The sequence below is a fragment of the Podarcis tiliguerta genome, assembly GCF_965153285.1.
Source record: "Podarcis tiliguerta genome assembly, chromosome: 7".
Classification (NCBI taxonomy): domain Eukaryota; kingdom Metazoa; phylum Chordata; class Lepidosauria; order Squamata; family Lacertidae; genus Podarcis; species Podarcis tiliguerta.
Genome location: NC_139540.1, coordinates 62,626 through 89,738, shown reverse-complemented (window position 1 = coordinate 89,738; position 27,113 = coordinate 62,626). Strand labels below are relative to the sequence as shown.

The 27,113-nt window shown below is 51.1% G+C and overlaps 2 protein-coding genes across 6 annotated transcripts in view; one reads left to right on the top strand and one right to left on the bottom strand.

Annotated features, from left to right (window-relative positions):
• Window positions 1-4,421, bottom strand: part of IQANK1 (IQ motif and ankyrin repeat containing 1) — a 21,194-nt gene extending 16,773 nt beyond the window's left edge. For 3 of the 4 annotated variants that reach the window (XM_083448950.1, XM_083448951.1, XM_083448952.1), the window contains exons 1-2: window positions 4,243-4,421; window positions 46-143 (exon numbers count right to left, since the gene is read on the bottom strand). In XM_083448950.1, the coding sequence (XP_083305076.1) occupies window positions 46-143; window positions 4,243-4,406 (262 nt within the window). In that variant the 5' untranslated portion in view covers window positions 4,407-4,421. Of the gene's footprint in view, window positions 1-45; window positions 144-1,783; window positions 1,907-4,242 lie in introns of those variants that run through there. The other variant, XM_083448953.1, reaches the window with a different exon arrangement.
• FAM83H (family with sequence similarity 83 member H) lies at window positions 3,122-27,113 on the top strand. 2 transcript variants are annotated; one of them, XM_083448947.1, is made up of 5 exons: window positions 3,122-3,352; window positions 14,894-15,369; window positions 18,591-18,755; window positions 20,516-20,640; window positions 21,615-27,113. In XM_083448947.1, the coding sequence occupies exons 1-5, from the start codon at window positions 3,142-3,144 to the stop codon at window positions 24,226-24,228; spliced, it is 3,591 nt and encodes a 1,196-aa protein (XP_083305073.1). In that variant the 5' UTR covers window positions 3,122-3,141; the 3' UTR covers window positions 24,229-27,113. The 2 variants fall into 2 exon arrangements, with proteins under 2 accessions (XP_083305073.1, XP_083305074.1); XM_083448948.1 differs by lacking the exon at window positions 3,122-3,352 and adding an exon at window positions 8,233-8,249.

Genomic DNA, 27,113 nt, shown 5'->3' with positions numbered 1-27,113 from the left:
AGCAGAGCCTCAGCCCTGCCTTCCTCCTCCCCATGGGTACTATACCTGCCTTCACAGGGACCCCCTTTGCTGGAGCTGCCGGCTTTGCCCCTTTCCGAAGTGGAGGCTTTCCTGCTGCTGCCGCCTTCTTGGCACTCATCCCCCTGGAAAGAGAAGAGCAACAAGGTGAGCAGAGAGGAAGAGGGGGCTCAGCGAAACCCAAGGCGGCCCAACACGTCCTGAGCACACAGGCCATGTGTTCTTGTAGAAAGGCTCGGTCCTTTCAGAACAGTCAAGCTTTTTATCCCAAGGTGCATCATTAGTAAAATCTCCAGGAAACTTGGGCAAAGCTGAAGCAAAGCAAGTCTTTTGGATCTTGGATATCTGCGCCGTGACTATTTTTATTGCGCTTTTAAGACTGATGCTGCCAAGTTCTTAAAGAGATCAGAGAACATGTATATGATTGGCTGCAATATCGCCAGTTGAATGAGGTATTTAAAGAGGACAAAAAGAAGGGATTTAGTTATACTGTCTCTAGATTTCAAAGAGAAATAATAGAGGATAATACCTAACTTTTGAAGAAAGTGTATAATTTACTACTAGAATAGGAAACAAAAGATGAGGAGGTTAAATCTGTAATGATTAAATGGGCACAAGACCTAGGACAATATACAAATGGAAGACTATGAGAAAGTATGGAAAATGAACTTAAAATTTACTGATTGTATATTGTTAAAAGAGAATTATATGAAAATGATGTATAGATGGTATATCACACCTGCAAAAATATATAGAACAGGCTACAATAAGTGCTGGAAATGTAAAGAAAAGGAACGTTTTTTCATATGTGATGGAATTGCGAGATAGTTCAAAATTATTGGGATATGATTTATAATGAAATTTTAAAAATGTTTATGATAACTTTTGCTAAAAGACCAGAAGCTTTTTTATTAGGTGTTTCAGGTCAAGATCTGCCAAAAGAGAAGAAGAAATTATTTATGTACGCTACGACAGCAGCCAGGATACTGCTAGCCCAAAGATGGAAAAGCGATGAAATACCAACAAAAGAAGAATGGCAACAAAAATTAATGGAATATGCTGAAATGGCAAAGCTAACAGAAAGACTCCAAGACAAAGACAACAGAGACTTTTAAAAAGACTGGGAAACATTTATGTTGTATCTACAGAAACAATGCAAAGAAATGGACTCAGTGGCAGGGTTTGAGTAAACACTTACAATGAACAAAACACAGAAAATATAAAGATGATGTTAAAATGACAAGAGAACAACAACATTTGATACAAAGAACTCAATATTAAGATATAATAAAGCAAGCAGGGGAAGGTAATACTTTAAAAAAAAACAGAAGAGGAAGTTGAGGGAAGTGGGGGGCACTTGGGGAACTGTATTCTTATTTTTTGTTATCTGGTATATTATTATGATAAAAATGAAAAACTCAATAAAATTATTTTAATAAAAAACCCTGATGCTGTGAAGGGAGCATGACTGGCGATGGGCATGTGCCCGCACTGCGTGTGCCCTGAGTTTGCCCAGGGACCCCTCCCTTGTGTTAACCCCCAATGGATTTCTCCCCCGAGCAGCTCTCCGGGCCAAGCCTTGTTTGCAGGCTGGGCTTTCACCTCTTCGGCCAAAGCCCGTCGGTCCTGCGGGCCAAGGACCCAGGACAGCTGCCCGCGAGAAAGGCTCCCTGGGCCGGAGAGAGGAGAGGGGCCGCCGGGGATGGAGACCCGTCACGCGCGCATTTCTGAGGAGCTCTGACACGGGTCAGTCGCCTCGTCTTGCCCCAAGCAAAGCAGCTTCTCCCCGCCTCCCGGAGATTAATCATAACCATCATCCTACTGCTCGGTCCCTCCGGGGTCGCGGGGCCGCCGCTCCTCCCTCTCGCCGCGCGCAGCGTCGCCGGGCAACGGCCAAAGGGGCGGAATGCGCATGTGCGGCTTGCCCGGCGGGCGCAGAGGCCACGCCCCTTCCCGGGCGCGGAGTGGGAGGGAGACCTCGGGCGCGTCCCGACGTGACGACGCCGCGCCCGCCCGCCCTTTCTCCCGCGCACCTGCGCACGTGACGCGGCGATGTTCGCGAACCAAACGTCCCGCCTCGCTGCTGCGGCGGCGGAATCCGTGTCGGCGCCCGCGGAGCCCCTTCGCGAGCCAAGCGGGGCGGGACGGCGGCAGCTCCGCCGGGGCCTCCGAGCTTGGGGGCTGCGCGGCGGGAGGCGGCAGCCCTTTTCCAGGCGCCTTTTAGCGGCCCCGGGCCCCGTCGTGGCCCTTTCCCGGCAGCAGCCCGAGCCCTGGCGGACGGAGGGGCCCGCCTGCCTCGCCGGAGACCCGGCGGGGCTGCGCGGCGGGACTCCGGGCTGGGCTCGCCGGCGCAAGGGCGCCTCCTGCTGCCCAGGCCGGAGGAGCGCCGGCTCCGCCCGCGGGCGCCCAAGCGGCGGGCGGGGCTGGCCAGGTGGGTGAGTCACGGAGCCCGAGCAGGTCAACCCGGCAGCCCCGGAAAGCGCCCCGCCCGCTCGGCGGAAGCCCTGGGGCTCCTGCCCGGGAGGCGCGGCTTGGCCGGGAGCCCCGCTCGCATCCCCTGCGCCGGGAAGGCGTCGCCTGCCGGCTGCCGCCTCTGTCCACGTGCCGCCGAGCCAGCCCCTCGCCTGCATGAGAGATCTTTAACCAATAAAAAATATATATTGCAAGTGGAAAAGGTTTTTGCGCGGGGAACAATAGTAGTCTCCTTTGTAAGGATTCGTGGAATGGGACACCGGGCACGTGAAATGGAAGGGATCCCAAGGCTCATCTAGTCCACCCCCCGCAATGCTGGACTGGTAGCCTCGCAAACGCCCCTCCTCCGAGCAAAGCACTCTTGCCCAGCCTCAGGATTGTTGGCTCCCCACGACGCGGGTGATCTCGCCCTGAGACGCCCCACCGGAGCCCGACACGTGTTTTTCTACGTGGGAATACTTTCCCTGTAGGGCAGCCTCACGTCCGCCGGAGCGCGCGAGGGGGTTTCCCCTTCAGGGACCGCCCGGCGCGGGGCTGGGGGGTCCCCGGAGGCGGGAGGGCCCGCGACGAAGCCCCGTCCCCCGCGGGCAGGGCCGGGCAAGCGGGCCAGGCGAGGGCGGAGGCGCGGGAGGCGGAGGCGGCGCATCAGGAATGTGCCGAGCGAGCGAGGGAGGCGCGCCTTATCTCGCTCTCCCCCTCGGGCCGACTTGGCCGGCCAACTTCGCTCCGCGCCCCGCGCTGCCCTGGGTGGAGCTTGGCTCCCGCCTGCGCCGAGGTGAATCAGGCGTCGCGGGAGGAGAGGAGGCAGCGCCGCCCGCTTGCCGGAAAGAGGACCCGCGCCTGCCCCGGCTCACCTGGCAAGGTAAGGCGGGCGCCCCCGACGAGGCCGTCGGACGCTTGGCCGCCCGGCCGCTCCAGTAGGCGCTGCCAGGCGGGCCGGCGAGGGGGCTCTCCCGGTGGGGCCGCGGCCCGAGCGGCAGCCGGGATCCCGGGCCCCCTCTTCCGCGGCGTCTCCGTTTGCCGTCGGGGAAACGGGGCCACCGGCCGCGCGGCACGGGCGACGGGCCGAGGTCCGCGGCGGGCGGGCGGTGCTCTCGAGGGGCCAAGGCCGGGAGCGGAGGTCGGCGCGGGGGTGTCCGTCCCCCTCCCGGGCCGAGGGAAGGAGTCTGTCCCAGGCGGGGGCTGGGCAGGGCCGAGGAGCGTCTGCCTGCCGCGGGGCTGTCGGGGCTCCTCCGCCGGGCGCAAGGCGACGGGTCCCAGGAGGCCGGAGGGGCGCCAGGTTCCCGGGCCGCGCGAGAGACGGGGCGGCCGCCCGCCCGCCGGCTGGGAGTGCCGGCTCTTGTCCCGACACGTGCCGGCGGCTCCGCCGTTCGGCGTGCCGGGGCAGGCCGGCGCTGGCTCGTTCGCCCATCGGGGCCCGGCGACCGCGGAGTCCTGTGCGGGGCCGGGCTCCGGCAGGTGCTTGGCCCGGCGAGCTGGGTGCGGCCGCGCTTCGGCGAAGCCCGCCGCCGCCCCGCCCGCCCGCCCTTCCCCGGGAGCGGCCGCAAAGCTTCCCGGCCGGGACGCCGCGCAGCGCCTTCCTCTCTCCGCCGACTTCAGGTCAAGCGGCACTTCGGGAAGCGGAGGGGGGGGGGGCACCTGTCCGAGATGCTGGAGTTGTGAGTCCTGCAGGGCAGGGGGCTCAGCTGGATGACCCTTGGGCTCCCTGCCAAACCACGATTCTATGGAGGAGGAGGAGGAGGAACTGCTTACCTGCCTCCTTCCTTCCTTCCTTCCTGGCCTCCGCACTTCCAGGGCAGGTGCTGTCCCGGGAGGAGGGCAGGTGGGCCCGCTTGGGTGCGCCCCCCCTCCCGCCTGTCCAGCCTCAAGCCAGCAGAGCCTGGCTGAGCAGCAGCAAAGCTGGCCCTGGGGGTCATCGGACCCCCCTCTGCTTGCCAGGGCTCCCCAAAACATTTGCAGGCCAGTGCCCCCCCCCACACACACTTTATCTGGGCTTCAGCGTCTAGCCAGAGAAGTGGGAGAATGGGTCTGTTTCCCAAGATGGAGGAGGAGGGAAGAAGGGGGGGGCTGCCCCCTGCAGGCACCTGTGAAGTCCCCTCACCTGCTTTCTCTCTCCCCCCCCGCCCCCCCACGTCATTTTGGTCTGGCTAACTTTGAATGAACAGGGCCCACCCTAGTGGTGTCTTGAGTGTAATTTAATTTTTGAATTGAAACAAGAAATGGGTATAATGATAGAAAAACAATCACAAAAACAATAAGAAAAGTCAAACTCAGCAGCCTGCTCTCAAGGTCACCAGCTGAGGCTCTGATCTGATTGCAAGTGTCCTAGTCGTCCCAGGCGAGACAGGCGAGACAGGGGCTGGGGCTGAACATTGGGGCTGCTACCAAGACCCTCCCACTCGCCCCCCCCCCCCCCGCAAGATGCATTTTGCAGCAGGACTTCCACAGAGCCTATCACGGGCAGGGTGAGATTCACGCAAGAGGAGCCATTGCCTGAAGTTAACACCCGTTTTCTGTCTTGGTGAGAGCTGCAAAATGCACAAGTTGCACACTTTGGAGCCAAACTGAGCTGATTGGTTGGAAGGCCCCATTCTGCCCCATTGCATTTGTGCCCCTTTCTTTGGGAGCCAACATAGCAGTTGCCATCTCCTGTGTAGCCGGATTAGAAAACAGAGTCCCCCTATGGGATTTTAAAACTTTTTTAGTTATAATTCTAGTACAGTGCTACCTCAGTTTACAAACTTAATTGGTTCCGGAAGTCCGTTCTTAAACCAAAACCGCTCTTAAACCAAGGTGAACTTTCCCTAATGAGGCTTCCCGCCGCCGGTGCCCTTCCACCGTTCGGATTCCGTTCTTAGACCAAGGTAAAGTTCACAAACCGGGACACTATTTCCGGTTTTGCGGAGTTTGTAAACCAAATCGTTCTTAAACCGGACTGTTCTTAAACCAAGGTACCACTTAGACCCAATGTCTAGACCCATTCTAGACCCAAAGTCTAGAATGTATTACAGATCTATTTGGTCACCTTTTTGTCTGTGCTCCACACCAATACATCATTGTGTGATGATTTTGTTTTATGCTTGGTTTTCAATTTCAATTTTAAAAAATAATGTTTTAGGATTGTGTTGTGAGGTAGTCAAAAGGATATTTTGTGGAACTGGATATTGTAGAACTAGAAAAGGTTCAGAAAAGAGTGGGGTGAGAGGGAACCTTCTTTCATATGTGGTGGACATGTAGAAAGGTAATAGTATATTGGGAAATGATTTATAATGAGTTGAAAAAATGTTTAAGATTATCCCCCCCCAAAAAAAAACAAAAACCTGAGTCCTTTTTACAGGGAATAATCTAGACAGAAATGGCTAGGTGTCAGAAAAGGTTATTTATGTGTGCAACAAGTGCGGCCCATGTTTTGTTAGCCTAAAAATGGAAAGTGAGCGAGGTCCCAACTAAAGAGGATTGGCAGCTTAAGATGATAGACTATGCAGAACTTGCAGATTTATCACATATCAATAGGAGAGCCAGAAGGACATATATTTAAAGAAGAGTAGAAAACATTTATTGAATATATGGGAAATAACTACCCAGCTGAAAACGCAGGCAGCATTAAGAGAAATTCAACAGTGTATATAATATTTGATTGATGTAAAAGTGGGAAACGGATTTCAATGGTTATAGTAAAATATGCAGGAACATATGATATGTAAAATGAACCATGCAAGGAGAAGGAGAGAAGTCTTTGGATATTTTGAAGTTTGTAAAATGTTTATTTTGAAATGTAAAATTGAAAACTTAATAAAAATTATTCTAAAAGAGGAAAGGTTGCAAGATTTGGGGCTTTCTAGCGAAAGGGGAGTAGACTTGAACAAGGGGTATAAAATTATGTGCATTGGGAGGAAGTGAATAGGGAGAGGTCTTCATCTGTTTTAAAACTGGAGCTTGGAGGGATACCCGACCGTTACAGGGAACTTGCCAAGGGCTCCCACCTTGGCCTGGCCCCCTTCTCCTTGCCCACCACTCGCCAGGAGGCTGCTCTTAACCTGCTCTCAGTCATTGGGTGGGAGGAGCCAGTGTGAGTTGGCACCTGGGTGTGCGTGGCCTGGTGGGTGACCAAGACTGTGCCCCTTCAGCCCCAGAACAAGAGGGAAGTGTGCACCCCGTTCATAAGAGCCCGCGTTTTCTTGGGGGCTAGCAACTTGTTGTGTTAAACCCAAAGCTGAGGTGGTTAAGGTGCCAAATTCTGCACCAGCCTTTGAAATTTGAAGCCTCAAATGTGTCCACAGAATGTAGGCGGAGGCCTCTAAAGTAATGGAGAAGTTATATGTGTCATGGCTGCCTGGAAACTCTGTGGTTGACGCGGCCTTGGGATAATTCTTCCCTCTCTATGCAGGCACCCAAGCAAACCCCCGCTTAGGCCATTGGCTTCAGAGGTGCTGGGTGAGCTCATTTCGTGTGTGAGGAAGGCGAGAGGGGTCTGCTTGTCCCACGGGGGAGGGGGTCTCTGTCTGGCCACCAGCTGCTTCCCCAAGACCCTCATGTAAGAGGTCTGGAGCAGTCCTGTGGCATCCCACTCCCCCTTTGCCCATCACGCCCCTGCTTGGTGGGAAGTGGGGCTCTGCCCCCCTTGGGGGGAATTTCTAAGAGTGGTATGAGAGCATGTGGCTGCACCGGAAGTAGCACCCAGAGGAATGCAGGGCTGTGTTTGTGGGGGAGGGGCTGCTCCATGAGCCCCCTGCTCAGAGCAAGGCAGACCTGCTTCCCTGGCCTCCTGCCTCGGAGGAAGAGCAGGGAGCTGAATTTTGCACTCCCAGGGGCAGCCCTGGCCCATGTATTGCTGGAAGGATGGCGAGGCAGCTGCCCACCCCATGCCTACCATGTCCCTAGCCCAAGGGCAGAAGGCTGGCCACTGTGAGAGCCTAGATGGGCCACTGGTCGGATGTCCTTATGTCTCGTCTTCAGATGAAGAGCTCAAGGGCAGCCTGAGCCACAAGCAGGACCACCCTCACCTGGGAGGGGGGCGTTTTGGTGCTGTGCTGGGACTGGGGGTTTCCGGCCACCAGGTGCCCGCCTGTGTTCTGTGGGGCAGTGGCATTTGCTGGCAAGTTGGCCTTTCCAAGGCAGCCTGTATTCCTGAAGAAGCTTGACTGCTGGGTCAGGAGATTCCCCCAGCTGCTGAGGCCAACCAGCCGCACCCCTAGAGGCAGGTGTGAGGGGAGGCCATCCTTTGGCTTCCAGCGATCCTCTCTCTGGCTGGGCTTGGGCCCAGCCAAGGGCTGCCTCCCCCCACCCCACCCTCTCTCTCAGTTTCCATGCAGCTGGGTGTGTCTGAAGCTGCCAAGCCAGTTTCGCAAGGGAGCACCCGGTCGGTGGTGCTGGGAACCAGCCGCAGCAGCTGCAGCACGTAGCAACAGGCCCTGCTGGTACAGGCCGGGACAGGAAGGAGCAGCTCCAGAGCCCAGCAGGCGAGGCCCTGGCAAGAGCCCGGGCTCTGGGGCTGGCGGAGGGGCTGCCAGGAGGGAGCCCACTGCACGACCATCACTTGGCAGAGCAGGTAGCCAAGGCGGGGGCGGAAGGAGACTTTCTGCTTGAGGGAAGCCGTCCTGAAGCACAAAGGCCAGCGGGCCCCAGTCAGCAAAGCCAGGCGGGTCCCCTCCAGTGGGCACAGGGCACCTCTGGAGCTTGCCTTCAACGCTCGGAGTTGGCTTGGCTCCCCCAAGAGCCTGGAGCTGAGCAGTTTCCTCTTGTTCTTGGCAAGCTGGAAGGTGAGCAGCCAGAATCAGGAGGGGCTGCGCTTTGTGTGTCCCCACCCCAACACCCCTCCTTTCCCACTGGGTGTACATTTAGTGCCAGCAACACTGAGCACTGAGGAAAACCTGGAGCTCCCAGTCTTAAGTGCACTGGAGATGGCAAGGTCTGAGAGGCTTCTGGGAACACAGGAAAGGAATGGAGGAGTTTTTTTGCGGGGGGCAGCTGGCCAGGGCATGGCCAGGGAAGCCGCTGCATGAGCAATGGGCTGTTGGTCAAGTCTGGTGATGTTAAATTCTCAAGAATAATCTTTTGGAGAATATTCTTGAGAATATTCTCAATCAATGAGAATATTAGTGAATTTTCATTTAAAATAGGAGAATATTCATTTTAATGCATTGAAAATGATATAATAAGGTGATGGCACCAGTAATTGTCATGTTAAGGTTTCCTATGAGGAAACTCAGTAGTTAAATCATATTTTATTCTTCCATTAGAACATGTACATGTTATATGACAAGTCAAAAAATACAATTGGCATGTTAAGGTTTGATCCAAGTAAATTCAGTAATAGGCTATCTTGTGCTTCTGATAGTTCTAACACAGTAACTGTTTTGGTGACTAAAGCATAGCTTGTTAAATAAAACTATATGCATACATATAAAAAAGAAGCCATTGACATTAAATACATTATCATTATGTGATAATATATTTCAGCATGTCAGTCTCTGATAAATATCACCATGTACCATTGAATGGCACTGCAAAAACCAGTTACTGGCACTAAATAAAAGTATAGAAATGTCAACTGTTTAAATCAAGGCCACCTCACATGCTGTTACACATAGGCCTAGGTACTTTAAGTGTTATAAAGCATTAAAACTACCTTCTGTAAAAAATAAATATGTATGGTCACTGTATGGCCAAGGGTATAGAATTGCTAAGAATAAGGTCACACCAAAATAGAAAAAAGGCTATTACATATAGTTGAAATACATACAAATTAAAATGTTCACCAAATTAAATGAATAGATTTTTAAAACAAACAAAAAATGTTTTCTGTAGCTCACATTTCAGAACTGCCAATGGTGAATGACAAAGTGCTCAGTAATGTAACTGAATTTTAAAAAATCATTATTCGATTCTTACACTGGCAATATCACAGCTTGACTTATTATTTACTAGATTTTTAAAATGTGGGGTGTAAAACTGGTTCTTACATTAGAATTTATAGTTTGTGGAGAATATTCTCCGGAGCATATTCTCGCCTCACCTCACTAGGCAAGTCATCATCCTTTGGGCTCCTGGGGCTCCTGCTGAGGTGGGCAAGGCATAGGGCAGGAGACCCTTGGCAAGGGTCAGGTGGCGCAGGCGTGAGGGATGGGGCTTCCTTTAGCTAATGGCAAGCAGAACAGGTGTGGCTTCTAGTTAGAAAAAAAGCAAGCCCCCTAACCATGAATGCACCCCCTGTGGTACTACAGTGGTACCTCGGGTTATAGACGCTTCAGGTTACAGACTCCGCTAACCCAGAAATATTACCTCGAGTTAAGAACTTTGCTTCAGGATGAGAACAGAAATCGCACAGTGGCGGCAGCGGGAAGCCACATTAGCTAAAGTGGTGCCTCAGGTTAAGAACAGTTTCAGGTTAAGAACGGACCTCCAGAACGAATTAAGTTCTTAACCCGAGGTACCACTGTATAGTTCTCCCCCTTTATGGTGGGCCATGGGGAAATGTAGCTGGCTGTTCAGGTGAGAACAAGATGTTCATAAGATGTTTGAAATTTTAATGAAACAGCAACGTTCATTTCTCATTGGCCAAATAGGGTGCGCATCCCCCCCCAAAAAAAAAACCTGAGTCATGCCGTTTGAAATCATGCTATTACAATATTCCTTAATTTTCGAAACAATTTCTCCTTTCCAATTTGTGGCGATTAATATTCTTGCAGCTACCGTGGCATACAAGAATATTTCCTTTGCCTTTTTAGGTATATCTGTGCCTAGTATCCCCAGGAGGAAAGCCTCCGGGGGTTTTTTTATAAAGGAAACCTTAAACATCTTTTTGAGCTTGTTGTAAATGACATCCCAAAATTCCTTTATATTCTTAGTGTTCCACCATATATGTAGCATTGAATCTTCCACTTCCCCACATCTCCAACATTTACTCGAGGTATTTTTATACATTTTAGATAGTTTTAGTGGCGTTAAGTACCAGCAGAATTGCATCTTCATAAAATATTATTTTGAAGCGTAACATGCGGTGAACTTCATGTCTACCTTCCATAGTTTTTCCCAGGCACCCATAGGGATGTTGTGACTAAAGTCTTGAGCCCATTTAACCATTCCTGATTTTGCCTCCTCTTCCTTGACTTCCCAGTCAAGGAGGAGTCGGTCCATTTTGGAGAGAGCTTGCAGTTCTTTTTCCAATCTGGAGGGTTCTGTCTCAAAGCCATTTCTTTTGTTGAGTTTAAATATCTCATGAAGTTGGTGATATTGTAACCAACCTGACAGGTGTGCCCTGATTTCTTCGATTTTTTAAAAATTTCAACTGATTTTCTTCTTCTTTTAACAATACTTTATATGTTGGCCAATTCCCTTTCATATTTTTCTTCTTCACTGCCAGTGCTTCTGGGGCAATATCCACATGGATTTTTAGGTTTGAGCAGACCTTTGTATTTTGCCCAAATCATATATAGGGGTTTCCTTATAATGTGGTTTTAAAATTTTTGTGTGTACCTTGACCATATCGTAGCCTAAGTAGGCATGCCAGCCATAGTGATTGTCATGCCCTTCCATATCTAGAAGGTCTGTGTTTTGTAATACACACCATTCCCTGATCCAGGAGAGACACGCTGCCTCATAGTAAAGTTTCAAATCTGACAGGGAAAAGCCTCCTCTTTCTTTAAAATCAATTAATAATTTGTGTTTAATCTGGGGTTTTCCCCCTGCTAGATATATCTTGAGATTTCTCGTCTGTTTCCCCAGTTACAGGAATCGTCTGAAATAAGAAAAGCATTTTTGGTAAAACATTCATTTTAATGGTGGATATTCTCCCCCAGAAATATAAATTTAATCTGCTCTGTATTTCTAGATTTCATTTTATCTCCATCCAGGTCTTAGTGTAGTTATCTTGAAATAGGTTATTATTTTTTGCCAAGATCCATATTCCCAAATATTTTCTCTTTTTGCAGATCTTCAAGTTTGAGACATTTTCTAGATCAGGGGTGCTCAAACTTTTCCCAAAGAGGGCCAGATTTGATGAAGTGAACATGCATGAAGGCCAACTAAAGTTGTTGAGCTTTTTTTTTTAATTGAAGTTGTTAAGTTTTTGAGCTTTTTTTACCATTTTACCCCTAAGTTATGGGGGTCAGATTGAGTCGACCAGTGGGCCGGACTTTGGCCATGCTTGTTCTAGATCATCACTTTCCTGTTTAGTTTGATTCTTGACCAAGAGCTTTGTTTTAGAACTGTTTAATTTGAACCCCACTACCTACCCAAAATTCGTTTCTAATACCTTTAATAAACTTTCTTTTGGGTTCTCTGTCATTATAATAAGGTCATCGGCAAATGCCTTTAGTTTATATGCTTTCTCTCCTAATGTTATTCCTTTTATGTTTTGGTCTTCCCTTATTTTTTAATTCAGTATTTCCATTACCACAATGAATATTAGCGGGGATAGCGGACACCCTTGCCTTGTCCCTTTTCTTATTACACAGTCTTCTGTAATGTTGCCATTGATAATAATCTTGGCCTGTTGATCAGAGTATATAGTCTCAATTCCTTTACAAAACTGTTCACCAAACTCCATTAGTTGCATCATTCTTTTCATGAATCTCCATGAGATATTATCAAAGGCTTTCTCTGTGTCAACCAGCATTAATACTGCTGGTTTGTCAATTCTGATTTCTAAGTATTCCAACACACTGATAACATTTCTGACGTTATTTTGCATCTGATGTCCAGGGAGAAAGCCGGCCTGGTCTTCGTGAATGTTGTATTTAAGAATCGTTCTCAGTCTTTCCGAAAATATGTCAGCAAATAATTTATAATCATTGTTTAAAAGGGAAATTGGCCGGTAGTTTGAGACAATTGTTAGATCAGTTCCCTGCTTAGGAAATAGGGTTATATAACTTTCTGTCCATGATTCCGGCAGTTTTTACTATGTTGTTCATCATATCCTTTAATGGTTGGAATAGGGGTTCTTCTAGCTTTTTATAATATCTTGCGGGTAGGCCATCTGGGCCCAGGGCCTTCCCTGATTTCGCTTTTTAAATTGCCTGTTGAACTTCTAATGCAGTAAGAGGAGAATTTAGGAGGCTGATTTTCTCCTTTAGAATCTTTGGTAAGTTGTTCTGTTTTAGGTATTCTTCTTTTTTGTCGTGATTTTCTGTTCCCTCCCTGTATAGCTCTCTGTAAAAACTTACAAAACTTCTGTTTATTTCCTTGGGTCATCTGTTACTCTTTTCTCTGATTTTAATTTTGTTTATGATCCTTCCATTCTGCTTTTGTTTTTTAAGTTGCCAAGCTAATAGTTTGCCAGGTTTATTTGCAAACTTAAAGCTTCCATGTTTTAGCAACTTGATTTTCCATTCAATCTCTTGGTTAATAATCATTGAGAATTGTGTCTGGAGCATTTTAATATTTTGTTTGATTAGTTCACTGTCTGGGTTATTAAATAATTGTTTTTCATTTTTCCCAATTTCTTCCCATATCACTTCCCATTTTTGTTTAGTTAGGATATGTTCTACTCTGTTTCTCTTGGCTTTATCATTAAGTCCATTTACATTCCCGGTGACAATCTTTTAAGTTCATACCTTAATGTATCTTCACTTCACAGAAATAAAAACAGTAAATACACAATATAAACAATTTATTAACACCCTTGAATGATGCTTAAATCACTCCTTTTGTCCAATCTCTCTCTTTAATTTCCTTCTGTTGACGTTGGCGCGTCCGTGTCATCCACTCCTCCCACTAGTTGTTTTCCCCCTCCCATTTCCTTCTAATACTTCCTCCAGAATTTGTTGGTGTCTTCCACCATCAAGCACCTTCGTCTCTTTCCTTTAAAAAAGGAGGAGATACCCTCTGGGAATTCTGTAAACTATAGAGTTTGCATTTGGGGCTTCAGCAAGAGGTTTGTAGCTGTCTCTTTTTCCAAAGCCTAACAGGGTTTTCCTTAAGAATGACAATGTCTCTTTCATCTATTCTCAGTTTCCTTTTATTGTTCATTTGCAGCACTTTGTCTCTGATGTCAATTGATGTAAAGGACACCAGGCACACACCAGGCCACTTATTAGCTCTGGCTACACTTCTGAATATTTTTTCTATACCTTGAGACGTCACCTATTCATCCAAATCTAACCTCTTGGCCAACTCTTTCGTAATTTTCTCCTCAATCTGCTCCTCTGGGACACCTCTGAATCTTTAAATCCTCCCCCTCCTTTGCATCTGTAATGTTGCTATTGCATCCAGTGCTGCTTCCTGTGTTTCTTTCAGTTCTGCGGTCTCTTTTTTATCTTGTCACACTCCCTTTTCACTTCCTTACTCTCATTCTGGGTCCTCTTAGCTGCCTCTTGTAGATTTTGGGATTTGCATTTAAGGTCTTGGACTATTTTTGTTAATTCCACTTTTTTGTTACCAAATCATTCATCTGACTTGATAGTTCCACAATAATTTTGGCATTTTGATCAGTTTTGCTTCCCATTCTATCAAGTTTCTCATCAATTATTTTTGCATTGTCGTTCATATATTTTTTTATATCTATTATTTTCCTTTTAAGATCTAAATGCTTTAATATCCATGCTCGACTCAAGTTCCGTTGCAGAGCTTCTTCTACCTCCCATGGAGGACCATTCTGGCTTTGTGTGGTTTTGCTTAGCCCCTGTGTCAGGCGAGACCTGGGCCTGCCCCTCTGCCCCTCCTGGGCCGGATACATTGGAGGAAGCTGCCTCCCCCCTGCTGGGAGGTTCCGTCATGGGTGATCCTGCCGGATGCTGGATTAGGAGAGGGAGGGAGACGTGCTCTCTGCCCTCCTCTTTCTCCATACCATCCAGGATAGAATAATAAAATCTCAGAACATTAGTTGGAAGGGACCCCCAGGGGTCACCCAGTCCAACTTCCTGCAATGCTCCCATCAAGCTGTATCCCCATTTTATACTGAATATTTATATCTTGCTCTTGGTACTTATGAATGAAAATTATTTTAGTAATTTGGAACTGTTTATTGTATGCATAAGGTGCATTTATGGCTTTTCTGTATTTGTGTATTTTATGTACTATGGCATTTATGTACTTTATGGCTTTTATAAGCCTCTTTGAGTTTATTTTATGAAGAAAATTAGGATAGCATAAATGAATTGCCAGAGAGCTGAACAGGGACGTAGTTGTGGCCAGATGCACTCCCTGTTGAATTTTGCAAACAGTGTGTAGAAACAGTAGTTAAGTCATTGATTAGGGGACTGAGGGTCATCCTTTCTGTGAGTAAAATATCTGTCTCATGGAATTATGCCAAAATTATAGTTACCTAAAAAGCAGATACGGACCCATTTCCGAATTCTTTGTCCTGCTCTTAGGATCCCACCCTAAGAGGGAGGGGACGGTGGCACGTTTTGTGAGTCGCCCTGGGTCTGTTCTGCTGTGACACGGCTGCCTCTTCCCTCCGCAGTGCCCCCATCTGTTGCCATGGCTCGCCGGTCTCAGAGCTCTTCGCAGGGCGACAACCCCCTGGACCCCAACTACCTCCCACCCCACTACAAGGAGTACTACCGCCTCGCTCTGGACACGCTGGCCGAGGACGGGGAGGAGAACTACCACCGCTTCCTGGCCGAGGAGGGCGCCCCGGACTTCCTCTGCCCCTCGGAGGTGGAGCACATCACCCAGCACATCCAGAAGCCCCAGTATGCCCATCAGGAGGGCGGGGGTGGCAGCACAGACTCCGGCCCCCACGACACAGACATGGACGGCTCCTCTGGCACTTACTGGCCCATGAACTCTGACCTGGCCGTTCCAGAGCTGGACCTGGGCTGGCCTATGGTCTTTGGGTTTCGAGGGACGGAGGTGACCACTCTGGTGCAGCCCCCACCCCCAGACAACCCCAGCATCAAGGAGGAAGCGCGCAGGATGATCCGGGCGGCACAGCAGGTGAGAGATCAGGAAGGGGGCTGTGGGAAAAGGACGCTGGCAGGAGCCCAAAGGCGGGCGGGCAGGAGGAAGGGGGTGGTGGGCAGGATCCAGCAGTTTCTGACATGACTGCTGCCGTGAAAGCTCTCTGCCCTGAGCCTTTGGGGGCTCCATGATGTCCCTGCTGCCAGTCCTTAAGAAGGAGCTGCATTGGCTCCCAGTTCAGACAGGGCACTGAATGCTTTATGGGCCTGGCCAGGCAGCAGACGTGGCAGCAGTTGGTGGTAAGCAAGACCAGGGGTCACGGTGGGAAAAGGTAGCGGCATTTGCTGCTGTGATGAACCAGTTATCAAAGCCCATTTCACAGAAGGCAAAGTGGTGTGACTCAGAGACATGTAACTTGCCCAAGAGGCTGAGAGCAGCGGAACTTGCTTGAGCGAAGCTGCACAGGGTTGTTCTCTGTGTTGAATGAGTATCCCTCTTTTTCCCGCGTGGCCAGATGCTAAGGAGGAGGGGGCTGCTATGCTTTAGTTGTGGAAGAGCGCATTTCAGATGGCATGATCAGCTACACTTCCAAAAGCTTGTGTTTTTACTTTAAAAATATTATAGCCTGATTTTCATTGAATCCGGGGCTCAAAGCAGTTTTCAAAATGGAAACATACAGTCTACAAAATTTAAAACACAGATTGACATCATAGATTAAAACATCAGAACAACATTCATGGTGCAAAGACTTTCTCAAATAAAACAGTTTTAACATAGCAGGAACGGTGTCTGCCGGATTTCAAGTGAGAGGGCGCTCCATCAAGCTGGCCCCCCCCAAGGCACAGCAGTTCCCTCTTCTATGCAGTGATTAAAGGCAGTTGCAGGAGACCCCTGCACTCCTTGCATCCGCCTCCCTCCTCCCACACTCATCTGTCCCCCTCCACCTTAAGGCTCCATGGAACTTGCTTCGTTCTGTCCTAACTAAATGAGTGGACTCCCACCCTTATGTGCACCTCAGGAGGACTCCTGATCTCAAATAAACACACAGGAGTAACAACAACCCCTTCAGAGGCAGCTCAAACACTGAGACAAATTGGATAGTTATAAAAATGCTTAGTCAAAGGCCACAATTTCCACTTTTTGTATACACGTCCACCCCAAAGTGTAATAGGAAATAAAAAAAACAATATTTTGTTTTTAAAAAATGCTTCCCAAGCCTCACACTTTTCCTTTTTAAAGCTTATTGGTGAAATTCGAGATCGGAACAGAGATCTGTTCCAAGACTATTATGTGCACCTTTTGCAATAATAATAAAAAGAAATAAATAAAGGAGGAACGTTATGGAGGAGTGTTGTAATGGAAGAGCTGACACCGCCTTAACTCACATGTTGTACATGCCTGTCCTATCATGTCCATTAAGCAGAGGAAAAAGCAGCAGCAGCAGCAGCAGCACTCCTTGCTGGGCTCCTTAGCAGGCGGCATTCAGAGGTTTCTGACCCTGGTAGCCACTGAAAATTAACAACAACAACAACAAAGCCTCCCTCTGAAAAAAGTTGTGAGATCTGTTGCACCTGAGATTTCCCAGGCTGACTCTCCCCCACCGCCATCTTGTCTTCTAGTAGTAAGCAGAGCAGATCCTCCCGCCCAAAGTCTGCTCATGCCCAGCAGGGCACAGATGCACTTACCACAGTGGTTTTCAACCAGTGTGCCGTGGCACCCTGGGTGCCTTGAAGGATGGGCAGGTGTGCTACAGGCAACACTGGTCTCTGTCCCTCTTTCCTTCCCTCCCTCCTCTGATGCCCTCTTGTCTCTGCCTCCCCAAGGCTTGCACAGCTGTTTGTTTCAGCAGCCCTGGCTACAAGCTCCCCAGGCGAATGCTGCCTCTGGGGCTGGCCAGGGGGTGCTTCCCAGGCCCCTATAGGGCAGTGTGAGGAGACACCTCTCTTGGGGGGGGGCAGCTCAGAGACCGGGGGGCAGCAGCAGCTGCCCAGAAGACTCCCAAGGGGAGGCTGCAGGAACACTCCACAAGGGAAGATTTGCAAAATGACAGCAGTCTGGCAAAGCAGAAATACAGGAAGGGGTTTTACCTCTTGAGGCTACAAAGGAGAGAGACGGAACATGCACACAGGGCTTCCAGATATTTGGAGGGTGCTAAGCAAGGGCTTCTGAGGTAAGGGAAGATATGGGGCTGCCTAGCTAGCTAAAGGAAAGGATCCATTGTAAATGGTTTCAACTGACGTTAACATTGCATTTTTATATTGTTGTAACCCACCCTGGGACCAAGTGATGAAGGGAAGGTAAGAAATCTAATCATCATAATCAATAATAGTAATAGTAATAAAGCTGGGCTTGTTAGTTATGGGCCACCAGGAGGTGGTGCTGATCTAGAGGGATGTGCTGTTGAGGGGGGGGGGGTCCCTCTTCCTTCCTGCCTGCCTCCCCCACCCACCCCAGGAGCCCTCCTATGGATTCGACTGTCTGCCACGTCCCTGGTGCAGATTCTGTCTTGTCCGGAGGTCAGTTCCACACAATGCAGAAGTCGGGCCTTTGCTGTGGTGGCTCCCCAGCCCTTGGAATTCCTTCAACTTGGAGACCAAGACAGGCTCCTTTTCAGCACCTACCAAAGACCTCCTCCTTCCAACAAGCCTTTCACATTGAGATTCTTCCAAGCCTGCAATTGTATTAGAGTTGTTTTTGAGAGATGTTTATTTGCTATCATTTCTTGCTTGCTGCCCTGGGCTTCTTTGGAAGGAAGGGCAAAATAAGAATGTGATTATATATGAGAACTGTGAGGGGGACTTCCTGGCCTGTTCAGTCTAGGTATAAATGGGGTTTTGGGCTGGGGGGGGGCAGGCTGCTATGCACAAAGCTGTCAGCTTTGGGGCTACTGTTGAATCTCGTCAGTTATTCATTGCTTCCATGTATAGACTGCTTATTATCAGTAGATCCTTCTTTTGTTATTAACGTTTTGCTATTGACATTTCCAAAAACAAAGCCTTCCACACCCAAGGGGCCCAGCAGAGAAGGCCCCCGTAGGGTGACTGGACTTTTATTTACACTGCTTCCTGTGAGCTCTGGCTCTGGCCAGGGAATGGGAGGCCAAGGGCTGGCAGCTCCTTCAAAGGGCAGGTGTGGGAGAGAGGGGCTGAGCCCTGCCAGGGCACCTGAGGCTGCTCCCAGGAAGTCAGTCCTCTGGCTTCCCAAGATGGAAAGAGAGTCCTGTGAGGTGTTAACCTGCCCTTTTGCCTTCCCTCCAGGTGGTTGCCATTGTGATGGACATATTCACTGATGTGGACCTGCTGGGCGAAGTGCTTGATGCTGCAGCCCGCAGGGTTCCTGTGTACATCCTGCTGGATGAGATGAATTCCCAGCTCTTCCTGGACATGGCAGCCAAGTGCAGAGTCAACCTCAACTACGTGGAAGTAAGCACAGCAGGAGGGGGCAGGGGCTCCCATGGGGCAACGTGGCACTAGGACACAGGGTGCAATTTTGCACCCCTTTGGTACCCCAAAACCCAAGCCCCCCAAACAGTGCAGGCAGCTCTGAGAACACCAGGAGAGCCTGGCTGTTGGATCAGGCCCAGGGGAGCCCATTGGGTCCAGCGTCCTGTTCTCACAGTGGTTGACCACAAGTGAGACCCGAGCACGGCCACACTCCCTTCCTGGGGTCTCCAGCAACTGGCATTCAGAAGTGTCAGAGCTGGCTCCAGGTCCCAGCTCACAGAGGACCAACGCTAGCCGGTAGTAATGTACAAAAGTCTTTATTGAAGTACAGTTTCCATTTTCAAGCCGGAGCGCCCCAGCTCTACGTCTAGGGTTTAGACCGGCGAAGCTCCATCTGAATCTCCGCCCCCTGTACACCAGTTTAAGATTCTAGCCTTACTCCACCTCTTCCGTCTCTCCTTTCTCCTCTGGGTCCTGCTACCCCCCTGGGGTCCCTTCCTTCCTGGATTCCTCTGACGCTGATGCTGACCCCCCTGACTCCTCCCTCTCTCTTCGGCGGGCTTTGGGACCTGGCTCCCTATCCGGGCTGCCAACTGCGCCGCCCTCCTGTACATTTGAACTTGGCGCGCGCGCCCAGCCTTCAACCTTCCTCTCGACCGTTTCCTCGCTCCCCGATGGAGGCGTGGCCAGTCCTGCCTCCTGTCCTCCTGCTGGCAGCGCGCCGCCTGATCCCGATGTCTGGGACTCCTCCCCACTACTGCACTCTGGTGTGGACGCTGGTCCTGATTTCCAACTGCTGCTCTCTGAGTCCCCTCTGGCCCCTTCTTCCTGGGGTGTCCCCCTAGGCACCCCCCTTGCCCTGACCATGGGAGCCCCTTTCTGTGAATCTTCCGATTCGCTGGAAAGACTCAGAGACCTCGGACCGCTGTCATCGCTGACATTTCCTTCGGACTCCTCCCCCTCGCTCTCCATTTCCTCCCTTTCCTGTGCCTCTGCTCCTGAACCCCTGACAAGAAGCATTGCTGCTTCCAGCTCTGGAGGCCAAGCTGAGCCGTTGTGGCTCTAGAATCATAGAATGGTTGAGCTGCAGAGATAGAAGGACCCCGAGGGTCATCCAGTCCAGCCCCTGCAATGCAGGAATCTCAGCTGAAACATCCCTCACAGGTGGCCACACAACCTCTGCTTAAAAACCGCCAAGGAAGGAGAGTCCACCACCTTCTGAGGGAATCCGTTCTGCTGTCAAAAAGTTCTTCATAAGGTTTAGTTGGAATCTCCCTTCCTGTTGGTTTGAATCCATCCGTTCGGGTCCTGACCTTTGGAGCAGCAAGAAACAGTTTGTTCCATCTTTCATGCGACAGCCAGGAGCCATCAATTGCCCTCTCCTCCTCCAGGAGTTTGTCCGTTCCTTGTTGAAAGCCATCTAGGTTGGAGGCTGTCACTATCCACAGTTTTAACAGTGCTCTGCAGGAAGAAGGACTTCTTTTTGTCCTGAGTCTTCCAACATTCAGCTTCACTGGGTGTCCATAAGTATCAGCTCTATGAGAGAGTGGAGGAAACCAGGCAGCAACGCACACACACCCCTCCTGCATTGATTCCTGCATTGCAGTGGGTTGGATTAGATGACCCCAGGGATCCCTTCCAACTCTGCCTCTTTGGAGCCTGCAGCTAAACGGCCTGGGTTGGGGGGAGCAGTGGCTTCCTTGGGGATTTTGCTGCCTGATACCTCTCTTGCCTTGCAGTTCCTCCGGGTGAGAACAGTTTCCGGCCCCACCTACTACTGTCGCACCGGGAAGTCCTTCAAGGGGCATGTGAAGGAGAAGTTCCTGCTGGTGGATTGCATGGTGGTACTGAGCGGGAGTTACAGGTGAGTGGAGGGCAGGGGAGCAGGGCAGAGGCCACAGGTGGCTTGACTCCTTCCTGCTGCAACAGACTTCAGCTGAGACGGCCGCCTGGGCAATTGAGGGCTGGGCAATTAGGAGGGAGGAGGAAGTGCAAATGGCCACCCAGCTGCCCCAAGGGAGGAGCCTTGGGGTGGAGAGGGCCAGCCATGGGTGGGGAAGCTGGCCAGGATCCTAAGTCAGGAGGGCAAGCAGAAATCCATCCACTCTTGGAGCAACTGGGCCTTGCAGCAAACGTTGGATGTCCAGGCAGAATCTCTCAAGGCAGAGCAGGAGTCGGGCATTTCCCATTCCCCTTGCGGGGCCAGAGCTCTTTGGGTTACAGTAGTGGGGAGGCCCTGTCCAGTTCCCACAGAGACCTTATGGAAGATGTGGGGCTCATAAGAGAAATAGCAGAAGTGGGTCTGCCTTTTGCTGTTCCAGGACTCCAGTTCTCATTGCAAGGTCCCTTGGGCTTGGATGTGACTCGCACAAACAACCCGTCCCGACTGTAATTCTCCTTAGATTATAAGGCTCTGGCTTTGTACGTTCTTATGTGGAATAGTTATATTCTGCCTTTCAATTTGAAAGACCATCCAAAGGGATTTCAGCATTAATACAACATCACTAACAAGTTGACATTATTCTGCTTAAAAGCAGGCACTGCTCAAGGCCCTCTGGAACTAGAGGCAACCAGCAAGATATTAAAGGGAAACGGCAGCAATAAGGAGCCCTTTCCCCAATTCCAGGCCATTGAAGGCACAGGCAGAGTTATTTTAACCTGGCACCTGATATCTCTGGGGAGGGAGTTCCACAAAGGGGATGTCACCCTCTGGGAGTGGTGCCCACAGTATCCTGTGGGTACAGGGAGGAGGAGGAGGAGGCATCTCGTGCCTGCCCTGCGAGGCAGAGTGGCCACTCGCAGCAGTAACATGCCCATCTCTTGCCTGCTTCTCCACAGCTTTATGTGGTCGTTTGAGAAGATCCACCGGAGCATCGCTCACATCTTCCAGGGAGAGTTGGTGGCCAGCTTTGACGAGGAGTTCCGCATCCTCTTTGCCCAGTCTGACCCGCTGGTTCCTCCTGCCAATGTCCTGATGAAGGCACCAGAGAGCTTCATGGCACCCTACGGCATGGCGCCCTACGGCAGCAACCTGCCCCTCTTCCCCAAGAAGCACCCCCTGCTCTTCCCCCGGGAAGACAACCTTTTCTCGCCGCTGATGGACAGGGTTGACCCAGACAGGTACTTCCTGTCCTCCTTCAGAAGAGACGACATGCTGCGCCACACCTTGGAAGGGTCAGCGATGCGGATGTATTCCAAGAAGGTGGAGATGGAGAACTCCCAGCTCGACCCCATCCGGGGCTTTCTCCGCTCGAAGCAGCTGGAGATGGACTCCTTCAAAAGGCACAGCTTTGCAGAAGGCACCTTTGAGAACTTTGCTTCTTCAAAGCAGTTTTCCAGGCAGATGTTCATGAACAATTTGGATGATTTTAAAATTCAGTCCAGCCATTTTCAGAAAGACCAGTTCTACCAGTATCAGTTTGAGCATCCCCACGGTGCCAGCAGGCCCCAGGGGCTCTTCGAGAGAATAAGGGGAGGCAGGCCCGGCTTCAACGAAGCGGAGGATTACGCCGACGGCTTCCGGTGCCCGGAAGTAGAATCCGGTTTCCCCCAGGAGGGCTACCCTCTGCGGCTGGACTACGTGCCTTCCAATTCCTCCAAGGAAGTGAGGCATGGCTCTGACCAAGTGAATGTGGCTGGGAATGGCCCTCTTGGGCTGCCCTCATTCCGGACACAGAACTTGGGGCAAAAGTTCATGTGCCAGACCTCCCCAACCCAGAAGCAGAGCCTGGAACAAAGGCTGTTCCTGCAGGACCAAGACCAGGAGTCAGATCAAGGCAAGAAAGTGCAAGAGAACCGAGCTGGCCTGCGCAACTGGAGAATTTCCTCCTACCTGAGTGGGTACCAGTCTGACCCAGGAGAGGAGGGTCTCCCGACGCCCATGGAGTCAGAGGCCTACAACGAGGTGCTTGGCCCCACAGAGCCCCTCCCACGGTTCCCCAGTGACCTCCTCCCCTCTTTCAAAGCCCCACTGCCACTTTCAGGAGCTGAGAGGCCAGCTGAGGAGGCCTCTTTGGTGAAGCAGGATCCCTTCAGGAGCAGGATCAACCCCTTGATTCAGAGGAGCTCACGACTCAGGTCATCCCTTATTTTTAGTGCTGCCAAATTGGACCAGCAGAACACGTCGGCTGAGAAAGTCCAGATGATTCAAAAAGAGCAGACATCCAGCGAGGTGACGAAGGACAGCGAGACAGTCAAGACCACCACCGCCTCCAAAGTAGCTGAGCTACTTGAGAAGTATAAGACAGTGGGCAAAGACTCAGAAAGTACGACCGTCAGTCACACAAAGGCCATGTCCTCTTTCCTGCAGGAAGAGTCCCAGAATGCAGAGAGGAAATGCACCAAGTCGGTGCAGTACAAGATCTTGGAGAGCCACGTGTCAGACTCCAAAGACTCTCTTGGCAGCTACAAGTTGCATTTGGAGTCAGATAGGGCATTTGGAGAGTCCACCTCGGCCGGCCAGCTCACTGACATGCTTGGCAAGGATCCCATTGCACAGATGAGCGGTAAAACGGACAAGCTCGCTTCTCGGTTCTACCCAATAGAGAACAAGCCCAGTCTTCCAGAGGAGAGCCTCATATTTGTTGGAGAAACTCAGAAACGAGCTCTTGCAGAAAGGAAGGAGAAGCTTTGCTTCAAAGGGGAAGCTCAGAATCTGCCCGAGACAGAATTCAAGAAAGCAGAACAAGCCCAGACGGTGGAAGTTCCCTCCAAGGCTCACGGCTCCAACAGCTCCCTCAATAAGCCAGAGGAAGACGGCGGGAAGCAGGAGCAGAGCCCACGGGAGTTTTTCAGGAAAGGATCTCTCAGGCTAAAGCAGCTGCTGAACCCCAAAGGGGAGAAGAAGCCAGAAGAGGACGCCACCCCTGAGAGCTGGAAGCCAGAGAAGCCGAGTGCAGGAGGCCTCAAGCGACTGTCCAAAGGTGACTTCCAGGAGGCAATAGAGGAAGAGAAGTCTCCAAAGCCGGCTCCTTCCCCCCTTGTCCCCAAAGGCAGCCAGTCCCCTCAGCATCGGTTTCCCTCATCCACATCCAATGTCCTCTACAGCAGCAACCTCCGGGATGACACAAAGGTCATTCTTGAGCAGATTTCTGCTAACAGCCAGAAGAACCGAGCGGAGCTGGCCAGGCAGCTGCCGAGCTCCAGCAACCCAGAGCTGTCCAAGTCGGCCACCAGCCTGGACCACCGAGCTGAGGAGAGAAGCACCGGGATCCTCCGGTCGGAGAGCTTTGGCAGCCACAGGCGGAATCTGCAGAGGGACCCTTCGGAGGACAGGGACTCCCTCCTGAAAAGGATGGAGAGCATGAGGAAGGAGAAGCGGGTTTACAGCCGGTTTGAGGTCTTCTGCAAGAAGGATGAGCATGGCGAAGAGGAAGGTGAGCCCGATGCCAAAGACAAGAAGGTGGGCAAATTCATGCCCAAGCTCCTGGGCACATTCAAAACAAAAAAGTGACTCTGATGTTGCTGCTCACCTTCACCTCTCTGGTCCAGAACTGCTTTGCCTGGGACAAATGCTGGTGGGAAGCCCTCCTGTCAGGACAGCTGTGTTTCCCCCCCCCCCCAGCTGTGGAATGGGTTGAGCGGGTGGCTGGGCTGGTGGCAGGGGGGCTCTGGGCCCCTGGAGGGGGGGGGACAAAAGGGGCACCAGAAGGCGCTGCTTCAAACCAAACTGTCGGGGGGAGGGGGAGCCCAGCTGACATGGAGTTCTGTAACCATCTGTCAAAGCAGCTTTCTGTGACAAACTTTCTGCTTCAGTGTCAGACGTTGGCGGGTGCCAAGCTGCTTTTTGGGTTAAGATCCAGCCTTTCTCTGGCTTAGTGCCAACCTCAGCAAAAGCATCACTGGCCACTCTACAGCGGCCTTTGCAGCACCAGAAGATGCCTACTTGACCAGCGCTGGGGACCCACCACTTAACCAGATCTTTCTCAGAGAGATTGCTTCTACTCTCTCTCTCTCTCTCTCTCTCTCTCTCTCTCTGTGTGTGTGTGTGTGTGTGTGTAAAGCACTTGAGGGGCTGGGGGTGCCAAGGGGATCTGTGTAAACAGCAGCATTTGCAATTGCAGGGTAGGCTGAGACTTAGGCTGGTAGAGCTGGCTGGGTGCTGACTTCCACCACTGCACATGTCGCCGTTGCAAGGCAGAAGAGGCTTCCTCCAGGCACTGGCAGGAAGGAAGAAGCAACCCTGCTGGGCAGGGTGAGGATAGGAAGAGGAGACGGCAGTTCTGCTCTGCTGAAGGACAGGGGCTTTTGCGTCACATAGGTAGCTGCTTCTGCACCACCCTTCTTCTGACACTTCCCCTCCCGCCCCAATCCTGATACCCTCCATTGTCACTCTGGGTTCCCCCAGGCACCCTATTTATTGAGCATCCTCCATCCTGACTGGCTTCCACAAAGCTCCTGCACAGGATACAAGGCTGCATCCAGCCTTCATTGGGCATTTGTTCTCATTTGCTTGCTGGGAAGCTATACGACAGTGAGCATCCATCTTGTTTGGTTTAGACATCTTGCTGCTCATCATTCATTCATCCCCCCCCCCCCACTTTTCAGTGGGTTTCCCTATCACTTCCATAATTGCTCAAAGGCTGCTTTTTCTTTTAAGTGGTGCTGGGGGGACAGAGAGGGGTTTGAATCATTTTAATTGTGCAAACCTGAATTTACGGCATGAATTGCTCCCATGAGTCTGGAGGTGCGCAGACTCAAGTGGGCTGCTCCATTTCAGACCGCAGGCGGGGTTCATGTGATAGAATGCTCCTTCATAAGTAAATGTTCTTCCTTCCACATAGAAAATGGCTTGCTGGCTTAGTCTTCCTGAAATGATCGTTGTCTATGTGCAGGGAACCCTTTCCCTGGGAGGAGCATTCACTCCTTTGACCTCCAAGATGCGGCTGGCCCACCTGGGGCAGGAACTGCGGCTGAGTGGAAGAGGGATGCCCCAGGGCAGCGAAGGTCCCTGGTGCCTCTCGTTAGACCAGTCTCAGTGAGCAGCACAGCCAGGAAAGGCTTGGGAGAAAGAGGAGAGGCAAATCAGGCCACGGACAGAAGCAGTCGGCAAGGGGAGCAGACACACAAATCATGTTCAATGGCTGTGGTTCAAGTTGCCCACCCTGCAGAAAGGATTGCCAGCAAGGGGACTCAAGCCAGGTCTTGGCCAGGAATCCCGCCCCCCGTGCAGCAGTGAGGGTCTCATGAAAACCATTGCCCACACATGCTGGACCAGGAGCATTTAAAAGAGGCAACTATTTATGCCCCTGGAATTAAACCAATAGGCATGTAAACCACCACTGCTTTATGAGGATGGTTTTCAGGGTGAGAGCAAAACCCACGCAGGTTGTTAGAAGCTGGCAGCCAACGGGGAGAACCTGGTGTCCCTCCCTTTCCTCCTTGCGCTGCCTCTCTGCATGCTGCCTTTGAAAGACAGGTTCTCTTGGCGAGGAAGCACAGCAGTACTTCCATGGAAGCATGCAAAGCAGCATTGTCATGTCCCTTTTGGGAGCTGTCACTCCATTACTGCTTCCCCAAACATAAGGGGCCTCTCCCCAAATCTCAGGGTGAGGGGGATGCAAGCATGGGCAGCCACCAGGCTGGAGCATTTCTCATGGTTTCGATTGTATGAACTTACAAATTCATGGAGGAGAGTAAGGTGACTGCCAGTCAGGAGGGCCGTGTCCCGCCTCCAAGAACACCAGTCACCACAGGGAGAGGCTGTTCTGCTCATGTTCTGCTTGTGGGCTTCCCAGGAGCATCTGCTGCTAGGCCTCTGAAAGGAACCCAGTGCCGGACTGAAGGCCCCCCCCCTTTGCTCCAATTCCGCTGCAGGGTTCTCTGTCTCTTCTGGACATCATTGCCTTGTGCCAGATGCTAGTTGGTTTGGGTTGTGAATCTCTTGAGAAGTGAAGAAACGAAAGAATCAAAGTAGATGATTCCCAGAAGGCTGGGAATATTGCACTGAAGAGCAGAGGGGACCATGAATGACTGCAGACAGGCCCAAGCCTGTGGAGTGTCCTGCGTGACCCTTTGGCATCATGTGCAGAGCCACAAGCCTCTGCTAGTCCTGAAGCACAGTTTGCCCCTCTCTCTTTGTTGCATCAATTGAAATAGTGTAAGTTGCTTAAAATGCCAACTGGGTAGCATTCAGCTGTCCACTGAAATGTAGAGGCTACTTCTGGAGCAGGGCCCACAGAACTGGCAATTGGAGCAGGTGACAGGTGGAGGCCACCCAGCCAGAGCCACAGCAGAGGGGAGGGGGCACAGAAATACTGTATCAGGAGGGTTGACATTCTGCACTAAAAGCAATAATGAATTCTGTGACTGGAATAAACTATGCAAATGTACATACAA

Bases quoted from the DNA above. Each gene is read 5' to 3' on its own strand.
- FAM83H (XM_083448947.1), top strand. From the start codon at position 3,142: ATGTGCCGAGCGAGCGAGGGAGGCGCGCCTTATCTCGCTCTCCCCCTC. The intron at 3,353-14,893 runs GTAAGGCGGGCG...TTCCCTCCGCAG, and splicing joins GCCCCGGCTCACCTGGCAAG to TGCCCCCATCTGTTGCCATG. The intron at 15,370-18,590 runs GTGAGAGATCAG...CCTTCCCTCCAG, and splicing joins TGATCCGGGCGGCACAGCAG to GTGGTTGCCATTGTGATGGA.